The sequence below is a fragment of the Pogoniulus pusillus genome, chromosome 13 (assembly GCF_015220805.1).
Source record: "Pogoniulus pusillus isolate bPogPus1 chromosome 13, bPogPus1.pri, whole genome shotgun sequence".
Classification (NCBI taxonomy): domain Eukaryota; kingdom Metazoa; phylum Chordata; class Aves; order Piciformes; family Lybiidae; genus Pogoniulus; species Pogoniulus pusillus.
In genome coordinates, this window is record NC_087276.1 from 32,141,768 (window position 1) to 32,161,061 (window position 19,294).

Consider the following 19,294-nt stretch of genomic DNA (forward strand, 5'->3'; position numbering starts at 1 on the left):
CCCTCAGCTTAGGCTCTCTCTTGGCTGCCCCCACCTGACTTCAGCAACAGCCCTTGCTTATAGTGCAGGGCGCAGGTTTGCAGAGTGGAACTGTCAAGAGCTGCTCAGTACAGAGACACTTCAGAGACTTAGGAATATATTATTCTAGGGCTCCTAGAACAGCAGGTTTGGAAGTCTTCCTTCCCTCTTCCTGCAGCTCTTATGTAGTAAGCTTGGGGGGGATTTTTTGAGAGGTTTTTCTTTACTTTTTTCAGCTTCAGTCTTGATACAAGCCTTAGCGCTCAAAAGATCAAGGCCCTCAGGAAGGTGCTCATTTCCCTATCTTACACCGTGCCGTGAAGCTCAGCTATTTGTTACAATCTGTTGTCTTATAATGATAGTCTTGAGACAGCTCTCGTTACTGCTACCTAAATCACAAGACTTCCAGCAATGGCATTCAGTAAAATGTTACCAGCTTTGCATGCTGAGAAGCACTTTCAGTTTCCAAATGATTTCCCCTAGCTTTACTTAAGTATTGCCATATTTTCTGATTAAAATGATATCATATTATCTATCAAGGACTCTCTGCTTTCAGGGTGAGCCATCTGACATAATGCATGCTCCCAGAGAGCAGCAGAGAATAGCATGACAAGAAGCAAATATGAGAGGGAGTGAGCTCATAGGACAGAGCTGAATGAAATGCTCCAACAGGCTGCATTTCTAAGCCAAGGATTTCTTCAACTTCATTGACTTGTTTACAAACAGGAGCACTAAATGCATGTGTTTTCCACTGCATGGTTTGCTTCATTAGCAGTTACCGGTTGCAATTAACAAGGCAACAGGAATTCTGTGTGTGTGCATGAGAATTCATGATCCCAGTTTCAGATTCATAAGTGCATTCCCATGTTTAACCTAAAGAGCCTCGCATGGAATAGCATTAATAGACTTGATGAAATCTGCTTTGTAGCTTTGTGCTGCATTACATTCAAGTGATTCTTGGCGAGTTGTTCTAATGACATCCTCATTTGCTAGCACAAGATAGAGAATTAAACTAACTTGAAAAAGACATGCTAGAGGTTCCTTTAAGAATGGCCCTTCTAAAAATTATATTAAACTGGAAATTAAACCCAGAATTTGACAATGAATGGCCCTTTTTCCAAAGAATGGCCAGCCATGAGGCTAACCAGATGAACAGATTCATCTGTCACAGGCAAAGGGCAAGAAAAGGGTCATGTGTGCAGGACAGCAGTCAACTGCACAAAGAGCACCAGCAAATAAAGCCACACGAAGTGGAGTACTCACCAAAAAAGTTAGAGGTTTCAGTTATCTTTCACATTTATCTCCAGTGTACATGTAATGACTTTAATTAACTATGAGGTTTAGGGTTAACTACATCTGAATGAATTCTAGGGTGAGCTGGAAAAACAGCTTCTGCAGGCAAACCCTATTCTTGAGGCTTTTGGAAATGCCAAAACGGTGAAGAACGACAACTCCTCCAGATTTGTAAGTAGGAGACATGCAGCTGGGGCTGGGGGCTGGTGGGGAGGTACAGCATCTTCTGAAACACAGTGCAGAGAGTGGCCTTCATCAGTATTTCTCTCTAAAGACCACCTTAAAGCCCTTCAGAAAGGTTCAGAATTCCTCTCTGAATAGGAATTTTGCCTTACAGAAGATTAAAGATCAGCTCAAACATGACAGCACTGTTGTCCCACACAATTCAGCAGTCTGTGGCCTTTCAGTCATTTCCTGCTCCAGGACATTCAGCTGCCCCTTTCAGCACATTTGCAAACAAAAATCCATGCTTCCTCTTTCTCTACACCACGGTTGGTTATGTATCTTATAAAGTGTGACTATTACTCAGCAAGAGTGGTTAATAAATTAAAAACTGCAGGAGAAAAAAGCCTCACAGATTCAAGTTAGAATGATACGAGCTGATGGCTGTCACTACTTGCTGGCAACTCTTTCTGGGAGTGGAGGCAGACAGCTCTTTTCCCTGTAGACCCTCTTCTCCTCCCATCTCTGCTCTCTCCCTGAAAAGACCAGGGATCCAGGCAGGGAACCCTAGCAGAGGGACGTTGTCACTGACCTTGTGGAAATCCAAGTAGCAAACAGACATTGTCATAACACCAGCTTCCAAAGCCTGGCCCAGCGGGGAGGACTCCTTTTCCTCTAAGAGCCTGAACAAAACACAGGAGCAAATTTCTGCAGAGGGAAGATCAGAGAAGTTTACTTCCTTTCAGGTTTTAACAGGGGCTGTCCCCGCAGGAGGGCAGCAATCACATTACTCTTAAGATGATGATGCACATGTGTTATTAAGCTAGTACTAGGAAACCTGGCATACCCTTGAAAGAACAGCCCAACCTAGATCTGCTTTTCATTCACAGGGCAAATTCATCCGCATCAACTTTGATGTGACAGGCTACATTGTCGGAGCAAACATAGAGACTTGTATCCTTTTCAGCTGAGCTGCGCTGCAGACAAAGTAAGGTGGACAGAAGGAAATAAGATAAACAGGCCCCACCACATGCCTAAGAAAGGCAAATATTGCTGAGGCTGCTATAAACAGCAGTGAAGGGAACTGGCTCTGTTCACGCTGATACCAGCCTCCCAGTGTGCCCTACTCCTATGTTTACAGTTTCAGGTCTGTTTTCTCAGCTAGAGCAAAGTGAGCATTTCCTCACATGTGGCTTCAAACAAACCCAATACCTAAGGCAGTGGCAGGGGACTTTAAAGTAGAGTCCCAGTAACAGCAGTGGGAACAGACTGGATTGTGGTTAGGGCTGGATGTGCTCTCGGGAGCCATGCGGTCGTTTTGTTTCGAACCGGCGCGACCGTCCATGGGTCGCTCTGGCTCCTCCTGCTCTACTTTTGCAGCTGCAGAAAAAGATCCGAAACTTTACTGTTCCTTGCTGGTGCACTTGGGGAAAAAAGTCTGACTGCACTGCTATTATCACTGCCATTTCCCAGAGACTTTACCATTCAAGAAGAGACAGGCACTGGATCCAGTCGTTGTGGTGAGAATCATACCAAGCCCAGAGCTCCTGGCACAAAATTAGACACATGTTCATGTTAGACAAGCTAATGGCAAACATTCCATTTGGGCAATGCTGTTGGTGGTTCTGAGGCTGATGGCACAACTAAAGAAGGACCAAAACATGCTGTTGTGTTTTTTTAACACACTTGACAACCAGATCTGCTTGAAAAGTCCCGAGCCATTCGTCAGGCAAAGGACGAGCGAACCTTCCACATCTTCTACTATCTGATTGCTGGAGCTTCTGAGCAAATGAGAAGTAAGTGACTTGCTGACGACTCCTGGATCTCATGGAACAGTCTCAGCAACGTTTTACTTCAGTAAACACCCTCAACTTCTTTAAGCCTATGTAATTCAATCCTTTCTGTAAATAAGCAGCTCTTTAGCTGTAGAAAATAATTATCTCAAGTGAATGATAAGAAAGCTTCAATTGATGCTCACCTGAGACAGGTTGTTTGCAGTTTACGGAACGATTCAATTTACAGCAGGTGCAAACCCACGTGGATCCCATCTTAAAGGAAACTGAGAAGGCTAACAGAAAAGAGCATTCTGGGGTTTCTTCAAACAAAAGAATTTGTGGGTTTAGATTAAGAAAATGTTTTCCGCACAGCACATTATTACAGTGTGAGCTCACAGCTTCAGAATGTTGAGAAGGTGAGAAGTGTACGGATTACACATAACAGCATGTACTGAAACATCCTGGTGCAAATAGGATACCTCTCCTTAGGTCACTGCTTGCAAATGAATGTATAAAACAATTAATAACTCTGTATTTTCCCTGGGTTTTTTGTGCCACTTTTGCTGGCCACTGAGGAGTCTTTTGGGTTGGCCTACTGTGGTTGTTACCTGGATTCACTGTTACCTGATATGAGTTTCCATAGGAAGAGATGTAATTGAGTAGGTTACACATGGTGTGAAGTAAAACTCTTATCAGAAAGAATGGCTCAGGTTTGAGTCCACGGGGTGCAAAACTACCCTGTGGGGCAGAGATATTCCTCAGTTACTACTGAGAACTGGAAATTTAACACAAGCTTGCTAAACAAAGAGTTAGGTTGAAAACATTAGCAGGCCACAGCACCCGAAAGTCCTTACACAAGCGGCCCACAGCAGGGTTCCTGCTCTTCAGCAGGGGAACTCAGAAATCAAGAGCAAGCAGCTGATGCACTTACCTGAAGCTTCTCTTCTTTGCTTTTAGATGACCTGTTGCTGGAGGGCTTCAACAATTACACCTTCCTATCTAATGGCCACGTGCCCATTCCTTCTCAACAAGATGACGAGATGTTCCAGGAAACCTTGGAAGCCATGAAAATTATGGGCTTTAACGAGGAAGAGCAAATAGGTAAGAACTGTTAGCAACACTGGACTCAAGGCATACACCTGCAAGTGACACCATACAGATGCCCAGGGATGCAAACTGCCATGCCCCAAGTGACACCTGGTGGCAGGAACTGCATTAGCCCATCGCTTCAGCCGTGGACCTGCTGAGGAAGCAGAGCTGTCACATCGCACCCCTGTGTCAGTGACTGAGGGCTGCTGAGAAACAAACCTGTCTTGCCTTGCAGAGCAGCAGTCCAAACTCCAGCCTTGTGTGTGAGGGAGGTGACAGCAGCATTCTCCACTACAACAGGAGTTCCTTATCTGTATTATCTGTTTCTCCTAACAGCTGTACTGAGGGTTGTTTCATCTGTCCTACAACTGGGTAATATTGTCTTCAAGAAGGAGAGAAACACTGATCAAGCTTCTATGCCAGACAACACTGGTATGGATTTGCAACTTTAAAAGATCATTAACACTAAGAAATTAATAAAATAGCAGCAGTGATCACTCTTTATCAGTACTTTGTAATTAATTGTTATAATATATATGCATCACGGGCTTTAAAAATATTCATGCTTCAACTTAGCTCAATTCTTATTACCTTTACTAGTAGTCTGGATAATACTTCTGTGGCAAGAGGCATCTTCTCTGTGCACGGCAGAGGAGCTCTTAGAGAAGATAAAGAACTTCACACAGTTTCTGAGTTGCTCATGTCACACTTAATGACGGGCTAGGAGAAAGCTCAGTCTGAAACAGTATCTCCTCCTTCTATTTCAGCTGCACAAAAGGTGTGTCACCTGATGGGCATTAACGTGACCGATTTCACAAGGTCTATTCTGACCCCAAGGATCAAAGTAGGGAGAGATGTCGTTCAGAAAGCTCAGACCAAAGAGCAGGTTTGTACTGGCACTCTGCTCAGCTCTCCTGAAACAATTCCCTTGGCTTCTTTGGTCCTCACACCTCATTTAAAGGGCCATGCCAGTTTTCTGTCCTATCCCTGCAGGAATGAGCAGCTGTGTTTCTTCTTTCCCTGACGATTTCCTCTTCCTTATTTCCAGGCGGACTTTGCCATAGAGGCTTTGGCCAAGGCACAGTTCGAACGTCTCTTCCGCTGGATTTTAGCTCGTGTCAACAAGGCTCTCGACAAAACCAAGCGGCAAGGCGCTTCCTTCCTGGGGATCCTTGACATTGCTGGATTTGAGATTTTTGAGGTACGAGCTGAGGGACACAAGCTGGCTAACCTTCTACAATCACACAGCGGTTTGCATTTCAGATGACAAACATTTAAGCAGAGAGTCACAAACCCAGCGTAGTTCTTTCAAGCTGGCTTGCAGCATGTAGCCAACACAATCCAGAGACCTGCTACACCTGGCCACTTGCCTTTCCTGTGGGCAGGAAGGGCCGGGGGCTGGCAGCATGCTCCTGCTAGGCAGCTGCAGGGCTCAATGTATAGAGCCAGGTTCTCCTTTTATGGCTTATTGAACAGGTCCCAGTGCAAACACTAGCAGTTTAGAGAAACGTGGGACCTTGTAATTGAGTTATTGTGCTGTATAAAGCCAAATACACACTAGCAAATTCCATCTTCTTGTGTAAGTGCCCTCTGGAAGGTCAGTTTCTAACCTTAGGAATTCACTTTCTTCCTCTGCACAGATCAATTCCTTTGAGCAGCTGTGCATCAATTACACTAATGAGAAACTACAGCAACTTTTCAACCACACAATGTTTATACTGGAGCAAGAGGAGTACCAGCGAGAAGGCATTGAATGGAATTTCATTGACTTTGGCCTTGACCTGCAACCTTGCATTGAGCTGATTGAAAGACCAGTAAGATTGTATCGCTGTAGGTGGGATACTGTAGATGTTGCATCAGGATCAGTTATATGGCAGTACAATATCGGCCGTTGAAGGTGTTTCAGGTTCTTTGGTGCCCGGGAGGATTTCTAACACAAGGGATAATGAAAGTGGTGCCCTTCTCTGCCTGTGCTGAGACTGATCCCATATTGTTCACATTGCAGACCAACCCTCCAGGTGTCCTGGCTCTGCTGGATGAAGAGTGTTGGTTCCCCAAAGCTACTGACACATCTTTGGTGGAGAAACTATGTCAAGAACAAGGCAACCATCCCAAATTCCAGAAGCCGAAGCAACTCAAGGATAAAACTGAGTTCTGTATACTGCACTATGCAGGAAAGGTACTGGGCAGATTTGAGCTATTTTGACTTAGGAAACTTTGATTCTGGTAGCTGCATCAATAAGGGACAGCTTTAGTTATAGAATGGATATGTTAAGGGCTTTAAGTACAGAACACCTGAAATAAGATTTGCAAAAGGTTCATGGCTGTGCTAAGGTCACTTGAAAACAAAAATGAGCAGCACTAGGGTTATTGGACATCCTAGCTATTCAGATTCCTGTCTGGCAAGCAGATTCTTAATGGGTTTGCTTCAACTTTAGTAAGTTTATGTCTGTAAGAAACTTCCGAGGCACTAGTACCTGCAAGAGCTCGTCTCAGCCACAGAGAGCTTTCCATGTCATTCTCCTCTGTGCAATGCTGTTAGCAGCAGCCTGTGCTCTTGCATTCTCCAGACTCCTTGGTCAAGAACAGATTCTTGACACAGCACCTTCCTGCAGGTGACCTACAATGCAACGGCCTGGCTAACTAAGAACATGGACCCACTGAACGACAACGTGACCTCTCTGCTCAATCAGTCTTCAGACAAATTTGTAGCAGACCTTTGGAAAGACGGTATGAATTGCAGCTCTGAGCCACAATGGGGCTTAAAGTGAGACACTCCTGCCAGATCTTTCTGACAGCCAGCCCCTGCTGGCAGGACACATGTGTGGGCACGATAAGCGTAGAAGAGACTGAACTAAGAAACAAGAATAATGCATTCCAAAGACAAACTTCATGAAAGCATCATTTCAGTGTTTCAAGTACTATCAGTAACACTCCGTAGTTACCACTATTCAGCAACATAATGGAAATCATTCATTGTGTTATCACGTTATAACACTTCAGACTTCATTTAGTACATGCTTTAGACTTCGCTTAGTACACGCTGTCCCTGCAGTTTATGAATGTCCTCGGCAGAGGAAGGTCTGGATGCAGATAAACTCTGTTACAGGGATCTGTAACACGCACTACAGTACAGGTATCTAATACATGGGCGTAAATGTGCATGCAAACATCAGCAAGGTGGCTCAATTATCAAACCAGTAAGGGAGATGACTAGCTAGACCTTGAGAACCATGGGTAACATGGGAGTCAAGAGAACTTCCTGGTCCTGATGCCAACCTGCCAGCTGAAGATTTTGCAGGACTGTCCTCTTTAGAGCAGACAAACTGTCTGCTCTATTCTGCCACCAATTAACAAAAAACCTCGTTTTCATGTTGTACAGTTGGGCAAGCTACTCCACAGGCTCTTCTAGTGCTTCTGTTAGTATGCTTCCAAGGCACCACAAATATAGTGGTCTGCTTTGGGAAGCTGAATTTTCACCATTACCACTGGCAGGTGGAATGTGAGGTGATGACAGTTCTCACAAGAATTCCATTCCTACTTTCTTTCCTGGTTCAGTGGATCGCATAGTTGGGCTGGACCAGATGGCCAAGATGACCGAAAGCTCCCTCCCTAGTGCTTCAAAAACCAAGAAAGGCATGTTCCGGACCGTTGGGCAACTTTATAAGGAGCAGCTGACCAAACTGATGACCACCCTCAGGAACACCAATCCCAACTTTGTCCGCTGTATCATTCCAAATCATGAGAAAAGAGTAAGTTTCAAATGCTCCATTTTCCAACTCCTGGCACGTTATTCGTGCTCAGCCACCCATTGTGCTGGTACAGTACAGAGCTGAGTGATGTTTTCAAACATGTGTCTGGCACGACTGCTGTACATTTCTAATGTGCTAAAACCACTTTCTGCTCCTTCCTCAGGCTGGCAAACTTGATGCCCACCTAGTGTTGGAGCAGCTGCGTTGCAATGGTGTCCTGGAAGGAATTCGCATCTGCAGGCAGGGATTCCCCAACAGGATTGTCTTCCAGGAGTTCCGGCAGCGGTAGGCATCCCTCACGCGCTCCCAAAGCTGGGTTTAACAGATTTGTACAAAAGAGCCTGATGGATTTCAGCCTCCCTAACATCAATGTCTTTTGGCAGATATGAAATTCTTGCTGCAAATGCCATTCCTAAAGGATTCATGGATGGGAAGCAAGCATGCATACTGATGGTGAGGAATGTATTTTGGATCGTGTCAATAACCAGTTCTATACCTCTTACAGAAAAGCTGTTGAGACCAGAAAGAATTAATTTTTAATACCCTAAACCTCAGCATTGGGGTTTACAAATATCCATGTTTTCTTCCAGATCAAAGCATTAGAACTTGATCCCAACTTGTACAGAATTGGGCAGAGCAAAATCTTCTTCAGAACTGGCGTTCTGGCTCATCTGGAAGAAGAGAGAGACCTGAAGATCACAGATGTTATCATCACATTCCAGGCTCAGTGCCGTGGCTACCTAGCAAGAAAGTAAGAATACTCTCCAAGAACATTCATGTTCTCTGTATATCAAAAAACTGAAGTGCTCTTGTGTTTTGTTAGCTGTTATTTATAATGCACTAGAACTCAGCATGCGCCCAGTGGAGTACTCATTCCTTTTGGTGTAATTACAGGGAAGCAATTATATTGAGAGGCTGCTCACACACACTGTACAGTAAGGTTTCTGAGGCTATGACCTAAAGAGTGCAAACAGCTAAAAGCCAGAAGAGTTTCACAGAACATCAGAAAGCTGAACAGAGTGATCACCTCTCTTCGAGAGTGCAGGCATTGCTGAATTGCTGAAAGATTTTGTGCCACATTCTGAAACCACGTGGCTCATCAGGAGCCTTTCATGGCTCTTTGCTTACCAGGGGTATCTTGCAGACACCTTTGTTCTCAGCCTGAACCAATGTTCTTTGTATCTGTAATGACAGAGCCTTTGCCAAGAGACAGCAACAGCTGACTGCAATGAAGGTTATCCAAAGAAATTGTGCTGCTTACCTGAAGCTGAGGAACTGGCAATGGTGGAGGCTGTTCACTAAAGTAAGTGGCTCTGCTCAGCTTTCCAACAGAAAGCAAAGGCATGTTGTCAGGCACACGCCTCGTCCAAAGGCCCTTTCAGCTGACGGCAAAAGCCTCGCCACTTCCACAGAATTCTGGGCCTGAGATACTCATATAATGCATTAGCATCAGGGTTAGTCCTGGCTTCAGAAGAAAACATACTAGATAAGCAGAGGTGCTTCAAAGATTTTGCATGGTTGGGTACTTCACTTCACAGGGGTGAATAAGACAACAGTAAAACTGAATTCTGTGACAATGCACTTATATGTCCACAGGGCACTCAGTGGCTCAGGAGTTCCCTGACTGGGGCATCTTCCTGCTAGGCACTTGAGTAGCTTGAGTCTGTTTTCTGTTGAAGAGGCCTGGTACTCTTCTCCAGAATAGCCTTCAGTCTGGATGCAGAAAACTGTTTCTGCTTGCACTGATGGCAACTTCCTCTGCAGCCAGAAGCAGGCAGCAGCACACACCTGTGTGTGCATGTTGCCTTTCCATGCAGATGGAGCTGTTGACCATGATCAGTGGACAAAACCAGGCTTGGAACCATTCAAAAAGTGACACTTTTGGAGGCAGAAGTGCTCACGAAGCCCTAAGAACTGACAGAGATGGCCAAGAGCAACACTGCAGAAGCTTCCTAGCTTAAAGATGCTTACATCAAGCTTGGCAGGACAATATTTGTCCACTACCTGAGCCCCAACAGACAGTGCTGCCATCAGTGCCAGTCAGCCTGGCAGCTTTATGTGTTGGGCTCATTAAGATGAACACTGACAGGAACCATTCTTAAAAACACCTTTCATGTTCAGGTGAAGCCACTGCTGCAAGTCACCCGTCAAGAAGAAGAAATGCAGGCCAAGGATGAAGAACTACAGAAAACTAAAGAAAGACAGCAAAAAGCAGAGAGTGAGCTGAAGGAGCTGGAACTGAAACACTCACAGGTATTCCCAGCTGCAAGCCTCTAGAAAATGCTAGCTGTTCTCTCCCCATGGCTAGATGTTTTCACAAGAGAAGGGGGGGTTGTTCTTTGCTCACAATTGTATTCACACCAAAAGTTTAGTGCAGACAAACTCCCAGTTCCTTCAGTAGACCCCCAACACCCACAGTGGGTCTCACGGTAGAGCTGCCTCCCTGCGCACCAGGACTGCCTCGTCTAGTCACAGACAATTTATTCACCATCCAAGACTTAAATTCCTATCCATTTTATTTGCGTAGCTTTGTGAGGAGAAGAACCTCCTCCAGGAACAGCTTCAGGCAGAAACTGAACTGTATGCTGAAGCTGAAGAGATGAGAGTTCGTTTAGCTGCTAAGAAACAAGAGCTGGAAGAGATTCTCCATGAGATGGAAGCCAGAATTGAAGAGGAGGAGGAACGCAGCCAGCAGTTGCAAGCAGAGAAGAAAAAGATGCAACAACAAATGCTGGTAAGGAGGCATAAATGACAAATAGAGAGAACAACTTGTACCTCTTAGAGAAAAAACACCCAGAGACTGGCAAGCCATAGCCTATGGAAGTCCTTGCTACACAGCATCTCAATGTTAAGTCCTCTTTTCTCAAAATCCCCACAAAATTCAGCAAACCTTTCCTTCTAACTAAATCACCACACATTAGACTGTCCAATTCTTAACAAAAGCAGCACTCTACAAGACTCCTCACATACAGGGACAAACATTAGGCATTTCCTGTTACCTAAGTAGTATTTTTATTTCGAGAATTCATGTTTTGTGGATTTCTTTTTCCCCTTAAAGGACCTCGAGGAACAGCTGGAAGAAGAAGAAGCTGCAAGGCAGAAACTGCAACTTGAAAAAGTGACAGCAGATGGCAAGATAAAGAAAATGGAAGATGATATCCTCATAATGGAAGATCAGAATAACAAGCTAACCAAGGTAAGCCTTGTGGGGCCATTTTCTTACCTTGAGAGAGAAAACCTCCTCTTTCAACAACAGCAATGCTCCTGGCTATGCAGACTCCCCAGACCATCAGTCCAGCCCCTGTCAGATTGCTTTCTGATCATCTTTGCTCGTTCATGAAAACAGTTCAAAACTGTGTAAAACTGCTGGGTTTGAGACCTGCCATGGTAAAAATATCTTCAAGCAAAATACTCACAGCAGTTACGCACAACCAGTGCTTATGGTCCCAAGTAGAGTAAATAGTTCTCTTGGTTTTCAGCTAATTTAAGCCAAAATTTGTTATTAAAACTGGGACTAAAGAGGGATTCCAGTACTTTTGAAAGGGGGTGTTTCCTCTGAACTGCATCCTGTGCTTACCAGCCAGCAGAGTGAGTACAGGGTTCTGACAGCAGCTGAGCAGAGAGAGTGGAAGTGCAAGACATCACTCCTCAGCTTCTCGGTAATTGACAGATTGAAATGTATCACTACAACCTCAAACATGTAGCTTTCAAAGACAGTATGTTTTCAGCTGGCAAAGAGTTGTTTTCATGACCACCAGTGACAGACACTTGACAGAAGTATTTTATTTTTCTTAAGGAAAGAAAACTCCTTGAGGAAAGAATAAGTGATCTGACAACAAATCTTGCAGAGGAAGAAGAAAAAGCTAAAAATCTCACAAAGCTGAAGACCAAACATGAATCTATGATTTCAGAACTTGAAGGTAACAAGAACAGAAATAATTTCTACCAGGTTTTTTGCCTTGGCAAGCTGTCCCTCCCCTGTCGTGTCCCCATCCCCCACCCTCCCACAAAACCAAACTCATCCCCCCTCAAAAAATCCCAACCAACCCCAAACCAAGCAAGCAACCAAAACTCTGAAGACAGCCTGGAGAAGCAGGCTGCTTCCCCAGTGCAATACTTGTATTTCAATGCACGGCCCCACAGGAGACCAGAACAGTGTTTTGCCTAAGTTCATGACCAGATTAAAGACTCCTTCACAACTGCACTCCCATGACCAAACCCTTTTTCAGTGCGACTGAAGAAAGAAGAGAAGAGCAGACAAGAACTGGAGAAACTGAAGAGGAAGCTGGAAGGGGAGTCAGGTGATCTACATGAACAGATAGCAGAGCTCCAGGCACAAATCGCTGAGCTGAAGGCACAACTGGCCAAAAAGGAAGAAGAGCTGCAGGCTGCTCTAGCCAGGTACTCGCTTCTGAATCTGCAGACAGGTTGAAATTCCAGACTTCAATGTGTCTCACCTCCCTAGATAGCGAGATGCTACAGCCATGAGATTCATCTCTCAGTTACATCCTCCCTGCATGCTTTCCCCCTTATCCAAATTTCCTTCCTGAGAAACAATGCTGTTGTTTGCCCATGGGCACTGGAGCTTGCCTCAGGACAGCAGCAACAACTCCTCTTCCCGATGGCATTGGCAGTGCTGGCAAGTGAAGAACGAAATGTAACAACTCGCTTCATAGGCAAAAGGCAGAAATGACTTAAGAGTGAAACCCTGATCCATTCCATAGTCTGTATAAATTGAAGTGGGACAACACTCAGCCACAGCTTTTCCTGAGCCAGCTGATCAGCATGTCCAGGCTCTGTGTCCCGATGTCAGATCCCTTCTGCACCAGTCTCTTTGGTACTCTTTGCATACTCTTGCTACTGTCTTGCACAGAACCTATACATATTTAATCTCTGTATATTGATCTCCCAAAAGTGATTAAAATATATATATTATATATAAAATTAAATACTTTCTTTTCAGGCTTGAAGATGAAACTAGTCAGAAGAACAATGCCCTCAAGAAGATCCGTGAACTGGAAGCTCACATCTCTGACCTCCAGGAGGATCTGGAGTCTGAGAGAGCTGCAAGAAACAAAGCAGAAAAGCAAAAGAGAGACCTAGGTGAAGAGCTGGAGGCTCTTAAGACAGAGCTTGAGGATACTTTGGATACCACGGCCACCCAGCAGGAGCTCAGGTATGGAGATGCAGCACACAGGTCACAAATGTCACCAGGCTCAGCACACACACTCTAGGAGCTGTGCAGCAGTGCTGCTTCCCCAGGAACTGGAACATTTTGTCCTGCTGCTGCTCCATTCACACACATTACCTTCCAGGGCAAAGCGAGAGCAGGAGGTCACCGTCCTGAAGAGAGCTCTGGAGGAGGAGACTCGGACTCATGAAGCCCAGGTGCAGGAGATGAGGCAAAAGCACACTCAAGCTGTGGAAGAGCTCACAGAGCAGCTGGAGCAATTTAAACGGGTAAACATAAATCCATCTCAATGAAGATATCCACTAGGTAGCAAAGCCTCCTTTTATACATCTCTCTTCACTCCCTGCTTGTAGGCTAAAGCAAACTTGGATAAGAACAAGCAGACACTGGAGAAAGAGAATGCTGATCTGGCTAATGAAGTCAGGAGCCTGAATCAGGCCAAACAAGATGTGGAGCACAAGAAGAAGAAGCTGGAAGTACAGCTACAAGAGTTGCAGTCCAAGTACACTGATGGAGAGCGTGTTCGGACGGAACTCAATGAGAAAGTGCATAAGTTACAGGTAGGAAGGACTGTGGCACTTGGACCGTGGGAAGGTTGGCTTGTTCAGTCTCATGAGTATGTAATGTATCTGGAGGAACCTTCAGCTGAAACACTCCTGCTTTTCTCACTTGGCCCTTCTCTGGACTCCTCCCTCAATTAGCACACGAGTAAACAATTACTGCCACGGTCTCTGGAAGCGAGAGCTTTTAGCCCCCACCACCACTCTGCACACACTGCAGCCTGCAATGCCACCACTAGTTCAGTGACTGCCACATGTTTCACAGTTTCAGTTCATCTGGTTCTGGGTAGTGGAGAACCCTGATAAGACTCTTGGAAGTTGATTAGACAGCTATTAAACACTTGAGATGTGCTTAGAGAAAAATGACGCTGAAGCTTATTGATACGCCTGTCACAGCAGCACTAACCTCTTCCTTACATGACTGGATACATTAAAAATAGAATCGTAGTGTATCAACTTCTGCCGGACCTGGGAAGAGGAAGGAAAAGCCATGAAATCCTCATGCCCCTTTGCAAGTCATTGAAAGGAACATTGTAGAGCTGCCTTCTGAACAGGACTAGGGTTTGATACATAGTAGTAAACTACTAAGGTGAACTAGGCAACAATGCCAATCGACCTTGGAGGTCTCAATACTCAGGTCACAAAGATGACACATGCAGACATTGCAGTTTATATGTAGGATTTAGTTCCACAGGAGTCAAATTCCACATATTGGCCACAAAAATGATGGAAACAGTTGTGAATTCCAGTATCTGGAAGCACTGTTGGTACCTAAGGTGACCCAGAAGCATAGGAACAGATTCAGTTAAGATTTCAATCTGGAGCAAATTAAAGTTTGCAGGAAGATTCTGGCATTGTGCAAAATAACAGAGTTTATTCCCTCTGGTGTCTCCTAGGTTGAGGTTGAAAATGTTACTACTTTGCTCAATGAGGCGGAAAGCAAGACGATCAAACTGACCAAAGACGTCGCAACTCTAGGATCTCAGCTACAAGACACGCAGGTAAGCTTGCAGCCACTGGCAGCTCACAGAACATGAATGAAATGCACTATAGAGAAATCTCACTGTCAACTGATGTGGTGTCTGCAGGAGCTGCTGCAGGAAGAAACACGGCAGAAGTTAAACGTGTCTACCAAGCTCCGTCAGTTGGAGGACGAGAGGAACAGCTTGCAAGAGCAGTTGGATGAAGAAGTAGAAGCAAAACAAAATATGGAGAGGCATATTTCAACACTGACAATACAGGTATCAGTGCCACATATAAATCACTAGCTCTGCTACTGTCAGATCTGGCAATGACTCCAGAGGTGCCAGACCTGTAGAGCTACACTGGCACAGTCAGGGAACCAGTGCTGTTAGCCTAGATGGCATCAGTGAAGCTCCACAATGGAGCCAGCAGCTTCCCTCTTCTTTAAAGTGTGACCTCAAGAACAGGTACAAATGTAAGGTAGCTCCCCATTTAGTCTTGCACACTAAGCCTCTATGTGCCTACTAGGGCTGTGGTCTACCTCCTTTTTTGAGGGCTGGGTGATGAGTAACTTGGTGCATTACCTTGGTCAAATTAGGTAAGATTCCTGGGCATTAGTAGGTTTCTGGCCACCTTGTCAGCAGTCACAACAAAGCAGTACACATTTATCCTCTCAATTCAAATTGCAGCTCTCTGACTCTAAGAAGAAGCTACAGGAATATACCATCACAATAGAAACCATGGAAGAAGGTAAAAAGAAACTTCAGAAGGAAATTGAAAGTCTCACACAACAGTTTGAGGAAAAGGCTGCTTCTTATGACAAACTGGAAAAAACCAAGAACAGACTCCAGCAGGAGCTGGATGACCTGGTGGTAGACTTGGACAACCAGCGCCAGTTGGTCTCCAACCTGGAGAAGAAACAGAAGAAGTTTGACCAGGTACGGGTTCTCCGTTGCTGTGCTGTCACCTCACCAGAGACTGGTCTGGTGAAAGCTAAGGCAGGGACAAGAAATCAACTGACGCTTAGTTACACACAGATCAGATAAATGGTGTAGTTGTATAGTTTTGCCAAAAGGCAGGCATCTGTCTCTGTCACTGACACCTGACAAGACAGGCACAAGAAGAAAATATCCTTACTAATAACTCCCTCTATTAACTCTACAGATGCTAGCCGAAGAGAAAAGCATCTCTTCAAAATACGCAGATGAAAGGGACAGGGCAGAAGCCGAAGCTAGAGAAAAGGAAACAAAGGCTTTGTCGCTGGCCCGAGCACTTGAAGAAGCTTTGGAGGCCAAAGAAGAACTGGAGAGAACGAACAAAATGTTGAAAGCTGAAATGGAAGATCTTGTTAGCTCCAAAGATGATGTTGGCAAGAATGTAAGTTTTGACCTTGGAATGATTTCCACAACAACAACTTAAACTAGAGACTAAGGAGCAGAAGGCTGTGCTCAGTGTGGGAAGTCCTCTGTAGCACACAAAGCCATCCAGCAAGCTCGGGTATTTCATTAGGAATTCAAAGGGTCTTCCAGTTGTGCCCCAGCTTCCAAGGAACAGTAACCCAGCTTTACTATCTAACATGGCTTCAAGCAGATTTGCACTGATTTCTAAGACTGAAAAAAACATTAAAGATATGCTAACTAATTTATTAGTGTATTAAGTAGCTTTGAAGTTGTAAACTCCACAAATCTGGTTTCATTAGCCGTCTTCGCCACAAACCTAGTATTTACCCACACAGCTGCAGCAGATTTCCACTGCTGCATTGTCAATCACTTCTTTTTTTTACAGTGACATAATATTACTTCTAATACCAAATAAATGCAATTATGATACTTGACTAGATCGAAACTGAGCATTTGAGGCAAAAAGAATCTCAGGTTACTTTAAGACAGATTGCAAGTGTAGGAAAAAATACTAATTTGCCATTTTCAGTGCAGATGAGTTCATTCATTGCCCACAGCTGATGCTTTCAGACGTGGCCTATACTGCAGGCAGAGTGTTTAACTGGAATTATTTCTTCTAACAAGCCTATTAAATTCTCATTGCTCAAAAGGTACATGAGCTAGAGAAATCTAAACGCACTCTTGAGCAGCAAGTAGAAGAGATGAAGACACAATTAGAAGAGCTAGAGGATGAGCTACAGGCCGCTGAGGATGCCAAACTCAGGTTGGAGGTCAACATGCAGGCACTGAAAGGCCAGTTTGAAAGAGATTTACAAGCCAGAGATGAACAGAATGAGGAGAAGAAAAGACAACTCCTTAAACAGGTACCATTCCCTACTATTACCTCTGTAAATTATGCACCAAGCCAGCTGAAAGTCCCAGCCTCACACCACTATTAAAAGCACCTCGCTGTAAGAAAACCTGACACTGCCCCCTGCTTGGTAGAGAAAATACAGAGCAAGCAGGTTATTGGGCTGAGAAAGGCACAAGACTGCCTAACAGTTTTTTTTCCCCCTTGTGCCAGTAGCTGATGCACAGCTGCCTACAGATGCAGCAATGCAGCACCACAACCTGTATTACATGAAACATATGACACAGGCAGAACCTTGCCCTGAGCTTCGCTTCTTCTCTTTAATGATCAGCTCCACGAATATGAAACGGAACTGGAAGATGAGCGGAAGCAACGTGCCCTGGCAGCGGCAGCCAAGAAGAAGCTGGAGATGGATGTGAAAGATCTGGAGAGCCAAGCTGACTCTGCTAACAAAGGTCGGGAGGAAGCCATCAAGCAGCTCCGCAAACTGCAGGTATGCAATCCCACAAAGACAGGTTTTTCCCACTGCTGTCTTCTGTACAGCCATGATAAAGAAGTTAGGTGATACCTGTGAACTTGCTGCCTATGGCAGATGATTGGCTAGAGGGGCAGTTTTAGCTGGGCTCCCAGATGAAAGGATCTGTGCTGTAATGCACAGTGGGAATGACAATGGAAAACTTCACATAGCAAAGAACAAAAACTTTAAGTTTCATCACTGCAGAGACCTCCCAAAATTCTCTGGTCAGAGCTCATCTGCTACTGACTTCCCACATGAAGGAAAACACAGATTCCCATGGAGAGAAAGGGCTAGAGGATAAAAACCTCTTACAGGGCTTCAGACCTGTTTTCAACCTGACTCTGAAGCAAAAAGACTGTTCAGAAATGATCTTGTCTCTGAACTACCATTGCTGTGTTTGTGCTGCAAGTCCCCATATCAACTGTTCTGTCACATGCTGGCAGCCAAACAAGAGAGAGATGGAGCATGAAGATTACCACTGCACATGTATTCAAATATGCAGAGGAGACACAGACAAGAGGTGTGACAAAGGACAGAGCATGCAAGTAGGAGCACTGCTTTTCTGGAAGAGCATTTCAGACCTTGCCAACATATGCTAGCTGATCTCTCCAGACAATGCCATTGAAGCCAGCATCCTGATTGTGTAGATACCTGTCTTTGCTTTTGGCCATGGTGCTTTCTGCTGCAGTCACAGGAAAGCCAGACAAAAATTGAGGCCTTGAGTTCTAGTGGGAGGTGTCCCTGCCTATGGAAGGTGTTGGAACTGGATGAGCTTTGAGGTCCCTTCCAACCTAAACCATTCTATGATTCTATGAAATATAAATCTCTGTTATTCTTCTCAACAAGGCTCAGATGAAGGACTACCAACGAGAGCTGGATGATGCACGGGCTGCCAGAGAAGAAATATTTGCTACAGCCAGAGAAAATGAGAAGAAAGCAAAGGGCCTGGAAACAGAACTCATCCAGCTTCAGGAGGTAAAGTGGGAAACTTAGAACAATATGAAGCAGACAACACATGAGCCTCAGCAGCAAAACAGAAGTGAAATCATGAAATACTTAGAGCTTTCCATCCCCAACAGCACCTATAACAAGTGCCATGTGCTCCATTAACTCCACTAAAATTTTGGGTGTGCATCTGAGCATAGCCAGATCAAGCTGAAACAAATGCCCTTGGAGGAAGGCCCAGCTCACCAGTCTTACAAGGAAATTAAGTGGATGACCCAACATAAATTGTTTTAAGTAGCTATGAATACGTGAAGTCTTCTTATTGCTATTATTCCTACATGTACTAAATTACCTTCTTGCAACTAAACCAAATAAAAGAGAAAGCAGCTGTCAGGCTGGAAAAAGTGTCTTTTATTGTACTTCCCTAGCATTTATGACAAGAATTTATTGCATTAAAAGGGCGACTCCCCAGTTTTGCTAAGTTTTCAGCCCTCTGTATCATGCTGTAACTGTTTTAACATTCACTTGCTATGTTTGTTACCATGCTGCCTTTTCCTTTTCTCCTAGGATCTGGCTGCTGCAGAGAGAGCTCGCAAACAAGCAGATCTGGAGAAAGAAGAGATGGCAGAGGAGCTTGCAAGCGCTGCTTCTGCAAGGTAGGAATAGCCTGGATCATTCACCGGGCTGCAGATATGCTGCTGAACATCAGGTGTTTGCCAAAAGAAGCTATGTACCTGCTCACGGCCATCTGGTCTGGACATCACAGCACACACATGACT

General features: G+C 44.7%; 1 protein-coding gene across 1 annotated transcript in view; it reads left to right on the forward strand.

The window, feature by feature from the left end:
• Window positions 1-19,294, forward strand: part of MYH11 (myosin heavy chain 11) — a 50,403-nt gene that overhangs the window by 24,775 nt on the left and 6,334 nt on the right. Inside the window, exons 7-37 of the mRNA XM_064153891.1 lie at window positions 1,390-1,482; window positions 2,364-2,427; window positions 3,171-3,269; window positions 4,206-4,349; window positions 4,674-4,769; window positions 5,105-5,223; window positions 5,386-5,538; window positions 5,978-6,151; window positions 6,343-6,516; window positions 6,953-7,067; window positions 7,896-8,089; window positions 8,253-8,374; window positions 8,473-8,542; window positions 8,680-8,840; window positions 9,284-9,392; window positions 10,211-10,342; window positions 10,617-10,823; window positions 11,148-11,285; window positions 11,886-12,009; window positions 12,319-12,490; window positions 13,053-13,265; window positions 13,405-13,549; window positions 13,634-13,840; window positions 14,737-14,841; window positions 14,929-15,081; window positions 15,493-15,741; window positions 15,968-16,180; window positions 16,854-17,066; window positions 17,385-17,546; window positions 18,417-18,545; window positions 19,083-19,171. Coding sequence (XP_064009961.1) covers window positions 1,390-1,482; window positions 2,364-2,427; window positions 3,171-3,269; window positions 4,206-4,349; window positions 4,674-4,769; window positions 5,105-5,223; window positions 5,386-5,538; window positions 5,978-6,151; window positions 6,343-6,516; window positions 6,953-7,067; window positions 7,896-8,089; window positions 8,253-8,374; window positions 8,473-8,542; window positions 8,680-8,840; window positions 9,284-9,392; window positions 10,211-10,342; window positions 10,617-10,823; window positions 11,148-11,285; window positions 11,886-12,009; window positions 12,319-12,490; window positions 13,053-13,265; window positions 13,405-13,549; window positions 13,634-13,840; window positions 14,737-14,841; window positions 14,929-15,081; window positions 15,493-15,741; window positions 15,968-16,180; window positions 16,854-17,066; window positions 17,385-17,546; window positions 18,417-18,545; window positions 19,083-19,171 — 4,538 coding nt within the window. The remainder of the gene's footprint in view (window positions 1-1,389; window positions 1,483-2,363; window positions 2,428-3,170; window positions 3,270-4,205; window positions 4,350-4,673; window positions 4,770-5,104; window positions 5,224-5,385; window positions 5,539-5,977; window positions 6,152-6,342; window positions 6,517-6,952; window positions 7,068-7,895; window positions 8,090-8,252; window positions 8,375-8,472; window positions 8,543-8,679; window positions 8,841-9,283; window positions 9,393-10,210; window positions 10,343-10,616; window positions 10,824-11,147; window positions 11,286-11,885; window positions 12,010-12,318; window positions 12,491-13,052; window positions 13,266-13,404; window positions 13,550-13,633; window positions 13,841-14,736; window positions 14,842-14,928; window positions 15,082-15,492; window positions 15,742-15,967; window positions 16,181-16,853; window positions 17,067-17,384; window positions 17,547-18,416; window positions 18,546-19,082; window positions 19,172-19,294) is intronic.